The sequence below is a fragment of the Castor canadensis genome, chromosome 13 (genome assembly GCF_047511655.1).
Source record: "Castor canadensis chromosome 13, mCasCan1.hap1v2, whole genome shotgun sequence".
NCBI lineage: Eukaryota > Metazoa > Chordata > Mammalia > Rodentia > Castoridae > Castor > Castor canadensis.
Window position 1 is genome coordinate 108,118,457 of NC_133398.1, and position 22,130 is coordinate 108,140,586.

The window sequence follows — 22,130 nt, forward strand, 5'->3', positions numbered from 1 at the left end:
CATCTCTTTGTTGAGGTGTTGATTCTTTGAGGGTTGAGTTTTTGAGTTACCTGTAAATTCTGGGTATCAGTCCCTTGTCAGATGAGTAGTTGGCAAAGATTTTCTCCCATTCTGTGTGCTTTCCCTTGAGTCTTGTGACTGCTTTTTGCTGTGCAGAAGCTCTTTAGTTTGATGCAGTCCCATTTGTTCATTTGTTCTTTTAAATGTTGGGCCTTTTGAGTTCTATTTAGGAGGTGGTTCCCTACACCTATAAGTTTCACTGTATCTGCTACTACTTCCTGGAGTTGTTTCATATTTCAGGCCTTATATTAAGGTCTTTGATCCACTTTGTGTTGATTTTGGTATGGGGTGAAAGACAGGGATCTAGTCTCAGTCTTTTACATGAGGATATTTGGTTTTCCCAGCAGCATTTGTTATTTTGCTCCATTGTGTGTTTTGTGCTCCTTTGTTAAAGATCAGTTGGCTGTAGATGCATGGGTTTATGTCTGAGTTTTCTATTCTGATCCATTGGTCTTCTTGTCTGTTTTTGTGCCAGTACCATGCTGTTTTTATTGTTATGGCTGTATAGTACAGTTTGAAGTCAGGTATTGTGATGCCTCCAGCATTGGACGTTTTGCTCAGAATTGCTTTGGCTATTCAAGGTCTTTTATGTTTCCTTATGTATTTCAATATTGATTTTTCTATTTCTGTGCAGAAGGTCATTGGAATTTTGATAGGGATTGCATTGAACATATAGATTGATTTTGATAGTATGGCCATTTTCACAATGTTTTTTCTACCAATCCACAAGCATGGTGGGTCTTTCCGTCTTTTGATGTCTTCTTTGAGTTCTCTCTTTGGTGGTTTCTGTTTTTCATTAAAAAGGTCTTTGTTTTCTTTTGTTAAGTTTATTCCAAGGTACTTTATTATTTTTGAAACTATTGTAAGTGGGATTGTTTCCCTGATTTCTTTCTCAGTTTGTTCATTGTTGGTATATAGGAAGACTACTGATTTCTGCATGTTAACTTTGTATATTGCTACTTTGATGAAAAAGTTTATGATATCTAATAGTTTTTTGGTAAAATTTTTAGGGTCTCTTAGTATAGGATCATGTCATCTGCAAAAAGGGATAGTTTGATTTCATCCTTCACAATTTGAATCCCTTTTATTTCTTGGTCTGGTCTTATTGGTCTGGCTAGGAATTCCAAAATCATATATAATAGGAGTGGGAAAAGTGGACATTCCTGTGTTGTTCCCAAATTTAGTGGGAATGGTTTCAGTTGTTCTCCATTTAGTATAATGTTGATTATAGGTTGTTTATACATAGCCTTTATTGTGTTGAAGAATATTCCTTCTATTCCTTGTTTCTTCAGAGCATTTATCATGAAAGGGTTTTGAATTTTGTCAAAGGCTTTTTATGCATCTTGTGTGAGGATCACCTGGTTTTTATCGTTGCCTCTGATTATTTGCTGTATTATGTTTATAGATTTACATATGTTGATCATCCTTGCATCCCTGGAATGAACCAACTTTGTTCTGGAGTATGATCTTTTTGATGTGCTATTGAATTCTGTTTGCCAGCATTTTGTAGAGAATCTTTACATCTGTATTCAATTAAGATATTGGTCTACATTTCTCTTTTTTGTTTCCATCTTTATTGGGTTTGGAATGAATGTAATGCTGGCTCCATAGAATGACTTTGGTAGTACTCCTTCCCTTTCTATTTTCTGGAAAAGTTTGAAGAGTACTGGTTTTAGTTCTTCTTTAAAGGTTTGGTAAAATTTGGCCATGAATCCATCAGGTCCTGGGCTCTTCTTTGTAGGGAGGCTCTATACTACTTTTCCAATTTTTTTGCTTGGAATATGTCCATTTAGGTGGTTAATATCTTCTTGGTTTGATTTTGGGTAGTTATATGCATCAAAAAATTTATCCATTTGTCTAGATTTTTCAGTTTAGTAGAATATAATTTTTCAAATTAATCTCTAATGATCTTCTAAATCTCATTAGCATTTGTGGTTATGTCCCCCTTTTCATCTCTGATTTTATTTGGGTCTTTTTCTTGCTTTGTTTTGTCATATTGCCTAAGGGTTGTCAATCTTTTCAAAAACCCAACTTTCTCTTTCATTGATTCTTTGTGTGGTTTTTTTTGGTCTTGACATCATTGATATTGGCCCTGATCTTGTATTATTTCTCCCCATCTGCTGATTTTGAGTTTCATTGTTCTTATTTTTCAAGGAGCTTAAAGTACATCATGAGGTTGTTTGTTTGAAAAGTCTGTTTTTTTTAATGTAGGCACTTATAGGTATAATGATCCATTTTGAGTTGATACTAGTGCAGGGTGATAAACATGGGTCTACTTTCAGTTTTTTGCAGACAGATAATCACTTTTCCCAGCAACATGTTGAAGACACTGTCTTTCCTCCATCATAAGGTGGGCATAGTTATGTGGATTCATATCTGGGTCTCTATTCTGTTCCAGTGGTCTTCATATCTGTTTATGTGCCAGTACCATGCTGTTTTTATTGCTATTGCTTTGTAATATAGTTTGAAGTCGGGTACTGTGATACTGCCAGTATTGCTCTTTTTGCTGAGTATTGCCTTGGCTATTTGTGGTTCTTGTGTTTCCAAACAAACTTTAGGGTAGATTTTTCAATCTCTGTGATGAATGTCATTGGGATTTTGATGGGAATTGCATTAAACATATAGATTGCTTTTGGTAGTATAATCATTTTTACTATGTTGATTCTACCAATCCATAAGCATGGGAGATCTTTCCATCTTCTGTAGTCTTCCTTGACCTCATTCTTCAGGGGTTTGTAGTTCTTCTTGTAGAGGTCATTCACATCCTTTGTTAAGTTTACTTCTAGGTATTAGATTTTTTTTGAGGCTGTTGTAAATGGAATTGCTTCCATACATTCTTTCTTAATTTGTTCATTGTTGGTGTGTAGAAAAGCTAATGATTTTTGTATGTTGACTTTGTATTCTGTACCTTGCTATAGCTGTTTATAGTATCTAGGAGTTTTTGGGTAGAGTTTTTTGGGTCTTTAAGATATAGGATCAGGTCATCTGCAAACAGGGATGTTTTGACAGTTTTTTTCCCTATGTGTATTCCTTTTATTTCTTATTCTTGCCTAATTGCTCTGGATAGGAATTCCAGTACTATGGTAAATAGGAGTGCGGATAGTGGGCACCCTTGTCTCATTCCTGATTTTAGGGGAAATGGTTTCACCTTTTCTCTATTAAGTATGATGTTGGCTATAGGTTTGTCATGTGTAGCCTTTACAATGTTGAGGTACATTCCTTCCGTCCCTAGTTTTCTTAGAGCTTTTATCATGAAGTGGTGTTGAATCTTATCAGTCTTTTTCTGCATCTACTTAGATGATCAAATGGTTTTTTGTCTTTGCTTCTATTAGTGTGCTGTATTACATTTATAGATTTGCATATGTTGAACCACCCCTGCATCCCTAGGATGAAACTAACTTGGTCACGGTGAATGATCTTTCTGATATGTTGTTGAATTCACTTTGCCATTATTTTATTGAGGATTCTTGCACTGATGTTCATTAAGGTGACTGGCCTATAGTTCTCCTTTCTGGATGTGTCTTTGTCTGGTTTGGGGATGAGTGTAATACTGGACTCATAGAATGAGTTAGGTGGTATTCCTTCCTTTCTATTTCATGGAAAAGTTTAAGGAGAGTTCGTATTAATTCTTTACAGGTCTGATAGAATTCGGCAGAGAATCAATCAGGTCCTGGACTTTTCTTTTTGGGGAAACTATTGCTGCTTCAATTTCATTTTGTATTATAGATCTAGTCAGGTGATTAATATCCTCTTGGTTCAGTTTTGGATGGTCATAAGTATCTAGAAATCTGTCCATTTCTACAAGATTTTCAAATTTATTGGAATATAGGTTCTCAAAGTAGTCTTTGGTGATTCCCTGGGCTTCCATGGTGTTTTTTATTATCTCCCCTTTTGCATTTCTGATTTTACTGGTTTGGGTTTTTCTTTCCTCATTTTAGTCAAATTCACCAGGGGTCTGTCAATCTTGTTTCTTTTTGTGTGTGTGCATGTGTGTGTGTGTGTGTGTGTGTGTGTGTGTGTGTGTGTGTGTTAGATATTTTCTCTTTTTTCTTTTATTCATATGTGCATACAATGTTTGGGTCATTTCTCCCTTCTTCCCCCCGCCCCCTCCCTTTGTTTATTTTTTCAAAGAACCAGCTTTTTGTTTTGTTGATTCTTTGTATGGCTTTTTCTTGTTTCTATTTCATTAATTTTGGCCCTTATATTTATTATTTCTCTCCTTCTGGTTGTTTTGAGATTATCTTGTTCTTGTTTTTCTAGGAGTTTGAGATATAGCATGAGGTCATTGATTTGAGATCTTTCTGACCTTTAATATATGCACTTATGGCTATAAACTTTACTCTTAGGACTGCCTTTGCTATATCCCATATGTTCTGCTCAGTTGTGTTTTCATTTTCATTAACTTCCAGGAACCTTTTAATTTCCTCTTTTATTTCATCAATGACCCACTGATCATTGAGCAGTTCAGCTTCCAGTTGTTTGCATATTTTCTGCTGTTGTTTTTGTTGTTGAGTTCTAGTTTTAATGCATTGTGATCAGATAGAATGCATGGGATTAATTCTATTTTCTTATACTTGCTGATGCTTGCTTTGTGCCCAAAGATATGATCAATTTTGGAGAAAGTTCCATGGGCTGTTTAGAAGAATGTATATTGTGCAGCAGTTGGATGAAATATTCTGTAGACATCAGCTAGGTCCATTTGATCTATACTGTGGTTTAGTTCTAGAATTTCTGTATGGATTTTTTGTTTAGGTGATCTATCTAATGGTAATAAAGGGTATTAAAGTCTCCCACTACCACTGTGTTGGAGTCTATATATGCTTTTTGGTCTTTCAGAGTATGTTTGATGAAATTGGGTGCACTGACATTGGTGCATATAGATTGATAACTGTTATTTCCTTTTGGAGTAGTTCTCCTTTTATTAGTATGGAGCATCTTTCTTCATGTCATTTGATCAATGTAAGTTTGAAGTCTACTTTGTCTGAGGTAAATATTGCTACTCCTGCCTGTTTTGGGGGCCATTGGCTTAGAATATATTTTTGCAGCCTTTTACCCTAAACCATATTCATGTTCTCTATGAATTTGTGATCATATTTGAGCACAATGGAAATCACTTCAGACAACCCAAATATTGATGAAAACAAAGTCTTGAAACTTTCTTCTACACTGTTGAAAAAGTAAGACACATAGCAATGAACAACTTTCAACATTAAAAAGTCAAAAGCAAAAACAAGTCAGGGTTTGATCTAACACAGATATAAAATGTCACTATAAAATACATTCATAGTAAGCTTCTAATAATTACTTGTAATAAAAATTCTGAGTAGATTTTTCTGTATGATATTTAATAGAAATTGTTCTCTTAGATTTCCACAAACTGGTGCCAATGACTAGCCAGCTTTTCTGAAGTTATCATGTGAAAACTCACTCAATCAGCAGAAGACCAAAGTCCTATCACCATATCCATGCCTTTCTCCTAGAAGGATAAAAGTTCAGAGTTCAATTTTGTAGGTGTTTTAGAAATTTAAATCAGGGTTTCTAGAGTAGAACAGGACTAAGAATAAAATTATATACCCACTTCAAAAAGTATGTACAGATGTACTCCTGGCAGCATCATTTGTAATGAAATAATTTGCATTTAGAATAAAAACAACCTAAATATCCAGGAAACAGACTAAATATTTGGGTACATTTAGATAATGGAATGCTGTGCAACCATCTGGGACAAATGAAACAGATTTATTTTCAAAACAGTATCAGAGATATATTAAGCAAAAAAAATGTAGCAAGTGTGAAGTATTCCATCATTTGAAAAAAAGAGGTGGATATAAATAATTATATTGCTTTTTATGTGAAAAGTGTCTCTGAAAGTATCTGAAAGAAACCACTGCTTCTGGGAACTAAGGAAACTAATACCCTACAGATCCAGGCCAGGGAGGGTCAGACATCACTAAAGATATCTCACTATGTGAATTTTTTTGTTATAAGAACATTAGTTGTCCCTTGTTATTTGTGTGGATTGGTTACAGGACTCAAAATGGGCATCAAAATCTGTGGATGTTTAGCTGGGTGCTGTGGCTCACACTTGTTTTTTTTATTATTATTATTCATATGTGCATACAATGCTTGGGTCATTTTGTGGCTCACACTTGTAATCCTAGCTATTTGGGAGGTGGAGATTGACAGGATCACAGTCTGAGGCTAACCCAGCAAACAGTGAGACCCAATGTCAACCAATAGCTGGGTATTGTGGTTGTGCCTGTCATCCCAAGATATGCAGGAAGCATAAATAGGAAGATTACTGTCCAAGCTAGCTGGGCACAAAATTGAGACTCTATTCACAAATTTACTGAAGCCAAAAGGGCTGGGGGAGTGGTTCATGTGGTGGACCAACTGCCTAGCAAGCCCAGAGTCCTGAGTTGAAACTCCAGTACTGCCAAAACAAACAAAGAGACAAATGAAATTCTGTGGATGATCAATTAAGTCCCTTATAAAAAATGGCAAAGTATTTTCAAATTACTTATGCATATTGTCCTGAATTCTTTAAACTTTCTCCAGATTATTTATACTACCTAATATAATGCAAATGCTATGCAAAAGGTGGTTATATTGTACAGGGAATATGACAAGAAAAAGTATATAGTTTCAGTACAGACACAGTTTCTATTCTTTAGAATATTTTTGATCCACAGTTTGCTGAATCTGCAAATGTGGAACACATGGATACTGGGACCGATTGTATTACCTCCCTGGAAATAATATTTCAGTGAAAAAGAATAGGAGTCAATGGGAGGAAAGATTCCCTATATAATCTACTTTCTGATCCTTCCATCACAACGATTAGTACTTTGACCCTCACCAGACTAATTACACAGTTTTGTCCCTTAAATGACTTTTGGCAACATGTATTTGACTGATTTTGTCATATGACCTAGTTATAATCACTGATTTGTGAAATGAATAAACAGTTCTTAAATGGTCAGTCCTTAAGCACATCAAATTCCATTACAAAGAAGAATTCAAAAATAAGTCATTTTTTCAGAAAATGATTTATGGAAACAGTACTTAAAAAATTTTTTTACAAATTCTAAATAATTATGAATCTTATAGATTTGTAGGTTTAAGTACTAATTCACATATCTATTCATTCATTTGACAAATATTGATAGAGCATCTATCATGTTCTAAAAATTTTGCTGGATTCTGGGGGTAGAGAAAGGTTTCTATTCCTATAGATTGTTATCTACATTATGAAACATTTGATGTGTGATGTCATCACCAGATGCTAGTAGGAGACTAAGAAAAACTTCAACATCTTGTTTCTGCATTTATTAACCATTTCACAACATTTTCCTGTGCCTTCCTCTTACTCCTTTGCAGACTTTTCTGCCCTACCCTCACTTTGTGTCTGTGTGGTATGCATGTGTAGGGAAAGAGGATAGTAAGAATGGAAAGAATACTGGCAGTTCTGAGAGCCTACTGTGGGTAAGAGCTTTACATAACTTGCTTTATGTAATCCTCACAACAACCTTATTTAAACCTATTGTGTTTATTTTTAAAATAAGGAAATGACACTGAAAAATGCACAGTAATTTAACTAAAAGGCACAGCTAGAAAATAGCAGAAACTGCATTAAAATCCTGGTTTCCCTGATTTTTTGGCCTATGTTCTTTCCACTAACCCCATGTTATCCCCTGCACCCCCTAAAAAACAGTGAAGAAAAGGTAATGTATAAAATGAGTTATCATAGAGTTAAAAGGAGAAAGAGAGCTGTGGTGGAACTTTGTGTAGGATCACACATTTCCCAGTGAGTTTGAACTGATTTTTTTCCCTTCATTATAATAAAGTGAGTTTCAGAACTTTTTAACCTTTAAGACCTGCTCTGTATTTACTACTTAAAAATTAATTTCAGAACAATCTAGACAGCTGCAAGAGATTGATATTCTACTTTAGTCTACAGGGAACTTACTGAACATGAAGTTGGTTTTCAATGATATCATTATAGAGAACAAAGGAAGAACAAAGAGGGCTTGTGATCTTCCCACCAGCCAGGACTAAAATATAGAGGGAGGGCCCCATCTCCATGACAACAAAACACCAATGGGTGAGAAAGAATCTCACACTCTGGACACCTTCATGCAGAAAGGAAGAACAATCAAGGAAGACTTCAGGGAGAGGATAATCTCCAGTGCAGAAGCCAGAATGATCAAGGGAGGAAATGGTCTGGCCTTTCTGGTGGGCTGTAAAACACATAGCTCTCTTTTCTGCTTACTGAACTCCCTATACTGATTAATGATGAATCTGTTAAAAATAAAAGCTGGTGCTTTTCTGAAACGGTGGTATTGGCTACAAAATGATGAAACTAAATTTAGTATTATACATAACGTAAGAGACATCCAGCATAAAAATTGTTATCCCATTCTCTTAAAATAGCCAGTTCATCTGGAATTTTCCCCAAGTCCTAATCAATTTTGTGGTCAAATCTTACTAAGCTAAAAGAGATGAACCTGTGGAGTAACGTAATTGCATGTGAATGCTAACTGTTTTAATGGATTTCTTTCTGTTCTTAAAAATACCTTTGTTATAATAATTGAAAAGTTTCTTTGCCTCATCTAAGCCTATTATAATTTCTCTTCATTGTACCTTTTACTAAGATGCTCTACTTATGTGGTAAAAGCAGGATTGACTTTGGCCCCAAGGTAGTAAGAGTAAGTATGAACATGCCAATCATAAAGGCCAGAAAAACCATAATGAAGAGGACCATGAACTTGAATATGTCCTTCACAGTCCTTCCCAGAGAGATCTGCAAAGGGCTGAAGCTCTCATTTGCAGGGAGGATGTACGTGATCCGAGAGAAGCTGAGCACAACAGCTATGGCATAAAGGCCTTCAGATATGATCTGAGGGTCAGAAGGGAGCCATTTATCTCTGGCTGGAAAGAAGAGAGAAAGGGATTTTAAAAATGGGGCTTCTTGATCATTTACTTTGCTAAGTCTGCAAAGTAAACACTTTAAATAGTGTCTATCTTGTAGATGGGTGGATATTACCTCATTTGACACTACTACAGATCTGATCAACTGTCCACATACTATTTTTTATGTTAAACCAGAAACATAAATTCCTCATTATTTCCAATAGAGGAAACACTATTATAAAGACACTAAAATGACTTCACCTGAAGATAAGGAGATTAAAATACTTCAGAGACAGACTGTGTCCAGAATACTGAAACAACTGAATGACTTGTCAGTTGGATTTATTGACCAGTTATTTTGTCATCCTATAGACACAGCTGCAGGGAAACTTTCTTTTCCATATTGTTTTGGGGAAATTAGATGACCTAACAATTTGTCGAAGTAAAATGTTAGCGACGAGGGAGAATGTCAGCAAATCACAATGCTATTGACCATGCAGTATCTGATCCATATAGCTTGTTCCTGGAAAATGTAAAATGTTACAAAATGTAAAATTTTGGATACAGATTTTGAATGAAAACTACTAACAATCTCTAACAATCCTTTCAAGATTACTTTTTCCAGTTTGCAGCAGATTCATTTCCCTGACTAGTCAGCAAACATCATGCAGTTAATTTTATGCAAACCAGGTCATTTCCAAAAGAATAAATGCATTATGAACATTCACAGCAACAACAAAAATGAAAAATTTATTGGATGTTTAATGTTCATCAGAATGTTTAATGTGCTTTTGATGACCTGTGGAGTCAATGCCATCCTCTTTTAAGTGATGCAGAAACTAAGACTTAGAAAAGTTAAAAACTTGATCAAAACATACATATAGAACCAAATTCACAAACTCCCTTCTAGTCACCAGTCCTTAAATACACAGGAGTAAATTTAAATACATAGGTTATGGAAATAGTCAAGATATGCATCACATCAAAAAACAATATAAGTTAATCCTTCAATTATAAATGATGATCATTTGCTCATTTGAACCAGCATCCTTGGTATATTAAAATGCTTACTTGCTACCAATGACAGATGATCATGTGTTTAAATTTCATGCATTGCAAATTCTTATGTTTTGGAGTGGGAGCCCTGTCTTCTTCAAAAATGCTAACATGCTACTTGTACTCATCATAATATAAGCCTTAATTATACTTCTAAAAGTTATTCTTCACAGACAGAACCACATTTACATTCCATGCCTAACCTTTCTTATCTGTAAAATGAATGTTAGGCAAATAATTTTATACAACTCTATGAAAATATGGGACATTACTTAATATGGTCTTGCACTGGGCAAGGAAGACATCAGTATCTTCTCACCAGCATGACAACTGGGATCTCCTGGCTCCCTGCTCTTCATGACACAGACAAGTGTTGCATGATCCCATTCTATGCCATGCAAAAAGCACATCCTCCCCAGTGTTTCCACTGGTTCTGCAGAGCTTATATTCTCATGGTTTCTTTAGGTTCTACTTCCTGCCTTTGCCTGCAGATCAGTTTAGTACCTTTACTTTCTTATCTCCTCAAACCCATGTTCTTAGGAACCTAGTCCCCAATAATCTAGGTTTGTGGAGTTCCAAAACTCATGCTCTTTCCACTGTCCACAGATTTTTAACATATTTCCCATACTAAACATACAGTAGTTGAATCTTATCTAAGGTTTATTTTCCCATGCTTTTAGTTACTGATGATTAACTGAAACATTAAGTGGAAAATTACAGATTTCCAGTTCATGAATCTTAAATTGTACAGTATGTTGTATAGGCTAGGTGTCCAGGTTATTGGATTGACTGTCATCATATCTGTATCTACAACCATAGCTATTTTTCTCCTGCAGTGCTAGGGCTTGAACTCAAGGCCTTGTGTGTGCTAGGCAAGTACTCTACCACTGAGATACTTCCCCAGCCTGAATGTCACTATATTGCAGTGTTTGTGTTCAAGTAACCTTATTTTGCTTAATAATGGCCCCAGGGAGCAAGAGAAGTGATGCTGGAAGTTTTATTACAGTATATTGTTATAGTTGTTCTAATTTATTATTAGTCATTGATAATTTCCTACTGTGCCTAGTTTATAAATTAAACTTTATCATTAGTAAATATCTCTTTGTAGGTAGGGAAAACATAGCATATATACGTTTCAGTACTATCAGCCATTTCAAGTATCTACTGAGGGTCTTATAACATATTCCCCTCAGATAAGGGGTGGGGGGAAGATACTGTCCTTTTAATTGGTATTTCTTTCCGAAGTGCTCTTCCTGAAACATAAGAAGACCATGTGGCTAATAACTTACCATAAGTGAAATACTGTATGTCTGGCGGGAGTGTGACTTCACTGAGGTCGCTCTCTTGGACATAACTGTCCATGTACTGCTGTGCTTTTGTCGCCTGAAGGAAAGCTAAAAATCTGGCTGTGAAAGCAGCAATGGAGATGGAGAGCATCCCAAAGTCAAGCACATTCCACAACTGCAGAATGTACTCCCTAGGTCCTTCCAGCCAGAGCTCCTTACATTCAGACCACATCATTCCTGTCATGACAAACACAAAGGGTATGGATTAGATTTTGTAGTTGAGGGTGAAGAGTCATCATTTTGTTCTCCTTCAGATGACATCTATAAATGTAAAGTGCACCTGCAATTACAAAGCACCAGTGATGTGTGGCCACCAAGGCACTGACAGGATTAAAGCCTCCATTCAGGGAATAATTCACCCTGCCAAATCAGAATCGGGAGAAACATGGATCTATTTCCAGCACCAGAAATGTCACTGCTCAGCTGGGGGCATGACTCAAGTGGTTCTGCATTTGCCTAGCAAGCACAAGGCTCTGAGTTCAAATTCCAGTACTGCCAAGAAAAAAAAACACACAGAAATGTTGCTATTTATACAAAGATTGCATGAGAAGAAGGTGCAGGAATGAGAAAAGGAAACAAACAAGGAAGGCTCTTTAATTCCAATGATTTTTTTCCTCATGAGACTTTTGGAGGGGAGAAGAAAATACATCCTTACAAAATCAAAGTAGCTAATTATTAAATCACATTGATTTAAGGGAAAAATAAGACCTCAAATGAGAAACTTACTGTAGCCTTTTAACAAGAACAACTTCCTAGGCATCTGAGAACACTCATGTTGTTCCACTACCCTCTCTTCTCATTTCCACTGCAGTCTGGAGAGAGGGGAGGAGCATCATTTGAAAAAGATGAAATCCTGAATTAGGAGGCTTCACTTAGAAACAGAAAGCAGAAAATGCCATTTGGAGAGAAAAAAGCAAAATATTCCAATTTAACAAATTGTTCTGACTATGTGAAAGGAAAATATTGTAGAATTTTAAAAAGAAATATTATAAATTTTAAAAAAGAAATATATGGTCCAAATAAAATTCACAAAATAGTTACTTGATGCAGGTTGAGGCCCTAGGGAGAGTGAAGAGAAGAATTAATTCAGGCAATGAGAAGATACCAAGAAATTCACTGGATAAAATAGAATATATTAAAATGACTCTAAGTTAGTAATCAATGGACAGAGGATCCAAGATGGTGACTACACTACAGAAGCAGATAGCCTGAGCTCTGACTCCAAAACCTCACTGAGATGCTGGAGCTATACTTGGCAGAAGTAAAGCACCAACCAGAATTGAGCTTTTGACACCCTGAGTCCCTAGCCCATGGAAGGCATCCCCACATGTTACGTTGAGAAAACTTGAGAGTTGCCACTGCCACCACAGCTGCCACCGCTGGCTCCAAACCTGCATGTGAAACATTCCACAGGCCAAACAGGTGAGTGCCATGCATCACTCAGAATTCCACCAGTCACCCTGGGATATACCAGCACAGCCTCTGGGCAGACTGACTCCTCCCACCAAAAAAAAAAACCTGAACAATAAACAGTGAACTGTAATCTAGCACAACAGCAGAGGAGGCAGGAATGCTGAAGTGCCCTGGAGAAAAGGTGAGGAGCAAGGAGCTAATCTCAGCAGAACTATCAGTAAACAAATGCCAGAAAGGGAAGAAGGCCAAGAGCAGGTGGGCAATAAGCTACTCCCTGAAGCAGGGCAGGTAGCAGATCACAGAGATCATCTCCTAAACCAGTAAGCAGCACCCAAAGTCAAACTGCCCCACAAAACTGAAAAACAAACAGTGAACTGTCATAACACACTGACAGCATGGGGCTGAAGAAACACTGATTCTGCCCCAGAGAAAGGGGGTGGGGCAAAAAATATGCCCACAAGTCCCAGTAAACAAGCACAGCAAAAAGCCACCTCCAAAGCAGGACAACAAGTGGACTACAGAAATGATCTCTTGAACCTGAGAGCAGATTTCAAACTTAAACAGCCACACCTCACTGGGGGAGGAGCTGACCAAGGAACTGCAGCTGAAAGGTAACATAGCTATCAGCTGAGGAAATCAATATCCCAGACCACCCTGCATGATCTGGCAAACTTACCTAACCTCATAATTTCAATTACACTAGTGTACAGAAGAACAAAACACTACTCACAAGCCAATCACTTGGTGAGACCATGTCAGAGCTTCTGCTTATATGCCAATACCAGGATGGATGCCAGAGGAGTAACTCCAGAACTTAAACTAAGAACGAAATTCTATGTTCCTGAACCTGGTGTTTTTCCTTTTTGGTTTTGTTTTTTTGTTTGTTTGTTTGTTTTTGTTTGTTCATTTTTTTCCTGTTGATTTCTTTTGGTTTTTTTTCTGTTTTGTTTTGTTATTGTGCATTTTCTATTTTTATTTTTATGCCTATTATATTTTTTCTTTCTATTTCTATCCTATCAACTTTACCATCATCATCCTCTCAACCCTATTCTCATCCCCTTCACTCTCCCTCCTCCTGTGCTAAAATCCATTGCTCTTCTCCCCCCAAAATTGTTCTGCCCCCTCTGATCCCCTCTCTTCCCCCAGCCCTCACCTTCCCCTGCCATTCTCCCCCAATCTGTCATGAGACTACCCCTCTCTCCTACACACATATCACCTGCTGACCAACCTACTATACCAACTTTACACAACCCCAAACACCTGTAGTCCCTGACACACACACCCTACACTACAACAGAAATACACCCAAACACACACAAGGAGCACAAAACCAGCAGCCCCACACTGGTTTCCCCACTCACCACCCCACTTCCTACCTTCCCCTTTTGTGCCACCCTATCAAACTCCCCAAATTTCTATAACTAGCCTTATAACAGCAACTGCTAACTCCCACTGCTTATAGATATTACCACCAAGGGGTCTCCTAAATAACATTTAAACTACTGGTCAGGTATTGAGCCTGTGAATTAGTTATTACTAAATTACACCCAGACCAGGGACAGAAATAGCACACCACCTTAGCTAAAAACCCAAGGTAGACACAAAACAAAAATTAAATCAAGGGAAAGAAAACAGGTGACTGAAAACACGAAGTAACTATGAAGAACATAATTGCACAGTACCAAGTGGAGTGATGGGAAGAAGAAAAATGGATGAAAACCATTCTCCTCCCCAAAATAATTTAATACAGCATTCAGAGGGAAATGAAGAAAACAGATACTCTAACAAAACAAAGATAAGTGACACCAAGGAACCCAATGATGTCCACAAAAACATCCTCAAAGAAGAAATTCTGCAAGTAATCACTGAGAATTTCATAGAGATGATACTAGACACAGTTAACCAAACTGTACAAGATGTGCTCAAGAAATTTCAAGACATCAAAAATAAAGAATATGAGAAGACACAAAAACAAATAAGTGAACTCATAGGAGCCCTAAATAAACAACAAAATAAAACATAGAACACTATAAATAGATAACTGAATTAAAGATGAAAATAAACATTATTAAAGAGGAAGTGATGAATAGCATGGAAAACCTCAGAAAAAAAGAATGAAACAGAAACACAAAACACAGTGGAAGGCCACTCCAGCAGACTAGAACAAGCAGAAGACTGAATCTCAGAACCTGAAGATAAAACAGAAATTAAAGGAAAAACTGAAGAACTATTAATCAACTCAAGACCTCCAAAACGAGTATGCAAGAACTCATCAACTCCATCAAAAGACAAAACCCGAGAATCATGGGCATTGAAGAAGGAGAAGAGGTCCAAGCAAAAGGGATTCATAATATATTCAACAAACTAATAACAGAAAATTTCCCAAATCTAGAGAAAGTTATGCCCATTCAAGTACAGGAAGCATCCAGGACACCAAACAGACTTGCCAAAATAGAACTATCCCACAACATATTATCATTAAAACAGAGAACAGAGGAAGAATATTGAAGGTGGTAAGAGAGAAAAAACAAATGGCATATAAAGGTAAACCCATCAAAATCACAGCAGATTTCTGAACAGAAACCTTAAAAGCAAGAAGAACTTGGAATGAGGTATTCTGGGTACTGAATGAAAATAACTTCAACCCTAGGATACTCTACTTAGCATAACTATCATTCAAATAGATGGAGCAATAAAAGTCTTCCATGATAAGCAGAAACTAAAACAATATATGACCACCAAAGTTACCACTACAAAAGATTCTCAAAGGAATTCTGCACACAGAAAATGAAAGCAAACAACCATGAAAGGACAGGCAGCACCAAACCACAGGAGAAGAAAAGACAAGGAATTAGAGAGTAACACTGATTCAGCTGCACACAATCAAATCCTTAAGCAACAAAAACAACTAAATGACAGGAATCACCACATACTTATCAGTACTAACACTGAATGTCAATGGACTCAACTCCCCCATCAGAAGACACCATTTGGCATACTGGATTTAAAAGGAAGATCCAACAATCTGTTGCTTACAAGAGACCCATCTCATTGACAGAAACAGGCACTAGCTTAGGGTGAAAGGCTGGAAGAAGATTTACCAAGCCAACAGCCCCCCAAAATAGGCAGGAGTAGCAATACATACCTCAGACAAAGTAGACTTCAAACTTACATTGATCAAATGAGATAAAGAAGGACATTCAATATTAACAAAAGGGGAAATACACCAAAAGGAAATAACAATTATCAACCTATATGCATCCAACATCAATGCATTCAATTTCATCAAACATACCCTGAAGGACCTAAAAACATATATAAACTCCAACACAGTGGTAGTGGGGGACTTTAACATGCCCTGTCATCAATAGACAGGTCAGCCAAAGAAAAAAAATCAATAAAGAAATCCTAGATCTAAATTGGACCATAGATCAAATGGACCTAGCTGATGTCTACAGAATATTTCATCCAACTTCTGCACAATATACATTTTTCTCAGCAGCCCATGGAACCTTCTCCAAAATTGATCATATCTTAGGGCACAAAGCAAGCCTCAGCAAATATAAGAAAATAGGAAGAATCCCCTGCATTCTATCTGATCACAATGCATTAAAACTAGAATTCAACAACAAAAACAACAGCAGAAAATATGCAAACAATTGGAAGTTGAACAACACATTGCTCAATGATCAGTGGGTCATCAATGAAATAAAAGGAAATTAAAAGGTTTGTGGAAGTTAATGAAAATGAAAACATGACCTACCAGAACCTATGGGACACAGTAAAGGCAGTCCTATGAGGAAAGTTTATAGCCATGAGTGCATATATTAAAAGGACAGAAAGATCTCAAATCAATGATCTAAAACTACAGCTCAAACTCCTAGAAAAACAAGACTAAGCAAAACCCAAAACAAGCAGAAAGAGAGAAGTAATGAAAAAAAAGGCCAAAATCAATGAAATAGAGACCAAAAAACAAAAACAAAAACAAAACCATACAAAGAATCAACAAAACAAAAAGCTGGTTCTTTGAAAAAATAAACAAGATTGACAGATCCCTGCAAATCTGGCTAAAATGAGGAGAGAAAAAACCCAAATCAGTAAAATCAGAAATTCAAAATGGGAGATAACAACAAACACCACAGAAATCCAGGGAATCATCACAGACTACTTTGAGAACCTATATTGTTATAAATTTGAAAATCTTGAAGAAATGAACAAATTTCTAGATACTTATGACCATCCAAAATTGAACCAAAAGGATATTAACCACCTAAGTAGATCTATAACATGAAATGAAATTGAAGTAGTGATAAAGAGTCTCCCAAAAAAGAAAAGTCCAGGACCTGATGGATTCTCAGCTAAATTCTTTCACCCCTTTAAAGAAGAACTAACACCAACTCTCCTTAAACTTTTCCATGAAATAGCAAGGGAAGGAATACTGTCTAACTCATTCTCTGAAGCCAGTATTACACTCATCACAAAACCAGACAAAGACACATCCAAAAAACAGAACTACAGGCCAATCTCCTTAATGAACATCGATGCAAAAATCCTCAGTAAAATAATGGCAAACTGAATTCAACAACATATCGACCAAGTTGGCATCATTCCAGGGATGCAGGGGTGGTTTTGCATACCCAAATCTATAAATGTAATATAGCACATTAATAGAAGAAAAGACAAAAACCACTTGATCATCTCAATAGATGCAGAAAAAGCCTTTGACAAGATTCAACACCACTTCATGATAAAAGCTCTAAGAAAATGAGGAATAGAAAGAATGTACCTCAACATTATAAAGGCCATATATGATAAATCTATAGCCAACATCATACTTAATGGAGAAAAACTGAAAGCATTTCCCCTAAACTCAGGAATGAGACAAGGGTACCCACTCTCCGTACTCCTATTCAACATAGTACTGGAATTCCTAGCCAGAGCAATTAGGCAAGAAGAAGAAGTAAAAGGAATAGAAATAGGTAAAGAAATAGTCAAAATATCCCTATTTGCAGACAACATAGTCCTATACCTCAAAGACCCAAAAAACTCTACCCAAAAACTCCTAGATACCATAAACAGCTTCAGCAATGTGGCAGGATGCAAAATCAACTTACAAAAATCATTAGCTTTTCTATACATCAACAATGAACAAATTGAGAAAGAATATAGGAAAGCAATTCCATTTACAATAGCCTCAAAAAAAATCAAATACCAAGGAGTAAACTTAACAAAGGATGTGAATGACCTCTACAAGGAGAACTACAAATCTCTGAAGAAAGAAAAAGAGGAAGGTGGAAAGATCTCCAGTGCTCAAGGATTGGCAGAACCAACATAGTAAAAATGGCTATACTACCAAAAGCAATATACATGTTTAATGCAGTTCCCATCAAAATCCCAATGACATTCATCACTTAGATTGAAAAAATCTACCCTAAAATTCGTTTGGAAACACAAGAGACTGCAAATAGCCAAGGCAATACTTGGTAAAAAGAGCAATGCTGAAGGTATCACAATACCCGACTTCACACTATATTACAGAGCTGTAGCAATAAAAACAGCATGGTACGGCACAAAAACAATATAAAGCCCAGTGGAACAGAATAGAGGACCCAGATATGTATACACACAGCTATGTCTACCTTATTTTTGACAAAGGTGCCAAAAACATACAATGGAAAATAGACAGCCTCTCCTACAAATGTTGCTGGGAAAAGTGGTTATCTGCCTGTAGAAAACTGAAACTAGATCCATGCCTATCACCCAGTACTAGTATCAACTCAAAATGGATCAAGGTCCTTAATATCAGACCCAAAACTCTGAAGCTAGTACAGAAAAGACCAGGAAATACTCTGGAAGCAATAGGCATAGGCAAGGACTTCTTCAACAGAACCCCAACAGCTCAGCAACTAAGAGAAAGAATGAACAAATGGGACCACATGAAATTAAAAAGCTTCTAACAGCAAAAGAAATGGTCTCTAAACTGAAAAGACCACCCACAGAGAGGGAGAAAATATTTGCTAGCTATACATCAGACAAAGGACTGATAACCAGAATATACAGGGAGCTCAAAAAACTAAATCCCCCCCCAAAATCAATGCACCAATAAAGAAATGGGCAACTGAACTAAACATAACTTTTTCAAAAGAAGAAATCCAAATGGCCAAAAATCATGTGAAAAAATGCTTACCATCTCCGGCCATAAAGGAAATGCAAATCAAAATCACACTAATATTCCACCTCACTCCGGTTAGAATGGCTATCATCAAAATCACCACCAACAATAAATGTTAGTGGGGTTGTGTGTAAAGAGGAACCCTCATACACTGCTGGTGCAAACTAGTACAACCACTCTGGAAAACAATATGGAGGCTTCTTAAAAAATTAAACATCGACCTGCCATGTGATCCAGCAATCCCACTCCTAGGGATATACCCAAAGGACACAGGTTACTCCAAAGGCACCTGCACACCTATGTTTTTATTGCAGCACTATTCACAATAGCCAAGTTATGGAAACAGCCAAGATGCCCCACTACTGATGAATAGATTAAGAAAATGTGGTATTTACACACAATTCTATTTTACTCAGCCATGAAGAAGAATGAAATCTTGTCATTCGCAAGTAAATGGATGGAACTGGAGAACATCATCTTAAGCGAAGTTAGCCAGGCTCAGAAAACCAAAAATTGTATGTTCTCCCTCATATGCAGACTTTAGACCTAAAACAAATGCAATAATATTATTAGACTTGGGTCACATGCTAAGGGGAGAACACATACATGAGGAATAGGGAAAGGTAGGGAACCCAAAATTTGAAAGTGTTTGATGTGTCTGCTGCACAGGAGCTAATGTAATAACCTTAAAACTACAGAGGTCAATATGGGAAGGTGACTGGGAAGTAGTGAAGAGGTTTGGTAGAGATGAATCAATTCGGTTTGTAATACACATGTGTATGGAAGCAATGCTAGGAATGTCTATGTATAGCTATCTTTATCTCAAACTAGCAAAAATGGTACGTCTTGTTATTGCTTATGTCTTTTCTTCAACAAAATTGGAGAAGAGGGCAGAACAGTTCTGCCTGGAAGCAAGGAGGGGTGGAGGGGAGAGGGAAGGGGTGGGGGGCACCAGGTAGAAATGGCCCAAACAATGTATGCAGATATGAATAAATAAAAAATAAATAAATTTTTAAAAAAGTAATTGATGGATAAATTAGTTACAATTTCCTCTTACTGGGATGCAGAAAAACCATTTTTTGTCATACTACCTCAAATTTTTATTTAAACACCAGCTACTCAAAATGGGTAAGGGAAAATAACAAACCTTTTTTTGTTGTTTGTATTTTTTTTCCTAAGGTAATTTTTTTATTCATTTATTCATGTGTGCATACATTGTTTGGGCCATTTCTCCCCCCTACTCCCCGCCCCCTTCTTCTCCTCCCAAACCCCCATCGCTTCCAGGCAGAATCTGTTCTTTCCTTATCTCTAATTTTGTTGAAGAGAAAGTGTAAGCACTAATAAGAAAGACAAACCGTTTTTGCTAGTTGAGATAGGATAGCTATACAGAGAGATTCCTAGCATTGCTTCCATGTACAAATGTGTTACAACCCAAGTTGATTCATCTCTAACTGATCTTTACACTGGTTCCTGATCCCCTTCTCATGTTAACCTCTGTCGCTTTAAGGTTTCTCTATTAGTTCCTCTGCAGTGGGGACATCAAGTACTATCATGTTTTGGGTTTCTTACCTATCCCCATACATCCCATGTGTGCTCTCCCCTTATCATGTGACCCAAGTCCAACCACATTGCTGTATTTGCCTAGATCTAAAGACCACATATGAGGGAGAACATACGATTTTTGGTCTTCTGAACCTGGCTAACCTTTGCTCAGATTGATGTTCTCCAGTTCCATCCATTTTAAAGTAACAACCTTTCTGAGGAAGGAAATTCTCCTAAAATCTTTGAAAATAAAACAATATAAAGGTTCTTTAGTCATCAGTTAATAGCCAATAAATTATTTTCACAAAGTTAAATAATTATCACAGTGAATCACATTTTAAAATCTTAATATTTGTTCAATCATTGAAGTTACATTTCTGAACATAAGTTTATAAATAGGTTCATGTTAATAATAATTTTTTTTCAATGCTGGGATTTAAACTTAGATCCTCCTCCTACCTATGCCCCCTGTGTAGCCAGGATCACACATCTGTACCACCATGCCTGGTTTGTTAGTTGAAATGGGGTATTGCTAACTTTTTTGCCGAGATTGACCTCAATTTGTAATCCTCCTGATCACCTTCCAAGTATCTGGGATTACAGAGATGTACTAGCATGCCCAGACCAATAATAAATTTTTATTTGGTGTTAAGGTATCCTTTAGCATTATCTAGCTACTAAATTGTTCAGTGATCTTGCTATTTATTTTGTCCTATAATAGTGACTTTCTTACCGTATAAGGTGTAACACTTTTAGTAGACAATGACAATCATTTATATAATTATTTTTTGGTAGAAATTAGAGCACTTAAAATAAAAGGCTTACCAAGAACCCTGACCATAATTAGCATTTCAGTCCATGTGAACTGGGTGGTTTTCACCCTGAAGATCTGTTTGGGGTAGTCAATGACAGTGATATTTGGCAGTGTGGCGATGCCTTCAAACCTGTCTGAGGCATTGAACACAAGCAAGCCCAGGAAGATGATGAAAGAAGCAGTGTGTGCCACAAACTTCATAAAAGGGCTTTGCAGAATTTTCCCCAGCTGTAATGAGAGAGAAGGAAAGGAAGAAGGAGAGGGAGAGACAGAAGGAAAGAGAGAGGGAGAGAAAGAGGGAGAGGGAGAACGAAACTTTTAGAAAATCTAATTCCACTTATGACAATTAGTATATAGGATAATAAATAAATAAATAAATAAATAAGTAAAGGAAATGGGAACACTTAAAAAATGTATTTCTGAAAAGGGGAGAACATATATGGGAGGTATGGAGATAGGTAGAAAACCCAAAACATGAAAGTGTTTGATGTCCCCACTCCAGAGGAACTAATACAGAAACATTAAAGCAACAGAGGTCAACATGAGAAGGGGATCAGGAACCATTGTAAGGATCAGTTAGAGATGAATCAACATGGCTCATAACACATTTGTACATGGAAGCAATGTTAGGAATCTCTCTGTATAGCTGTCCTTAACTCAACTAGCAAAAACACTTTGTCTTCCTTATTATGCTTATGTCTTCTCTTCAACAAAATTAGAGATAAGAGCAGAACAGGTTCTGCCTGGAAGTGAAGGGGGGGAGGAGGGGAGAGATGAGGTAAGGGGGCAGGGGAGAGAAATGACCCAAACAATG

General features: G+C 36.8%; 1 protein-coding gene across 1 annotated transcript in view; it reads right to left on the reverse strand.

Annotated features, from left to right (window-relative positions):
* Window positions 1–5,114: 5,114 nt before the first annotated feature.
* The window catches only part of LOC109701607 (short transient receptor potential channel 3-like), a 40,616-nt gene continuing 23,600 nt past the window's right edge, over window positions 5,115–22,130 (reverse strand). Inside the window, 5 exon segments of the mRNA XM_074052202.1 lie at window positions 5,115–5,226; window positions 8,704–8,773; window positions 8,776–8,991; window positions 11,319–11,552; window positions 21,328–21,544. Coding sequence (XP_073908303.1) covers window positions 5,115–5,226; window positions 8,704–8,773; window positions 8,776–8,991; window positions 11,319–11,552; window positions 21,328–21,544 — 849 coding nt within the window.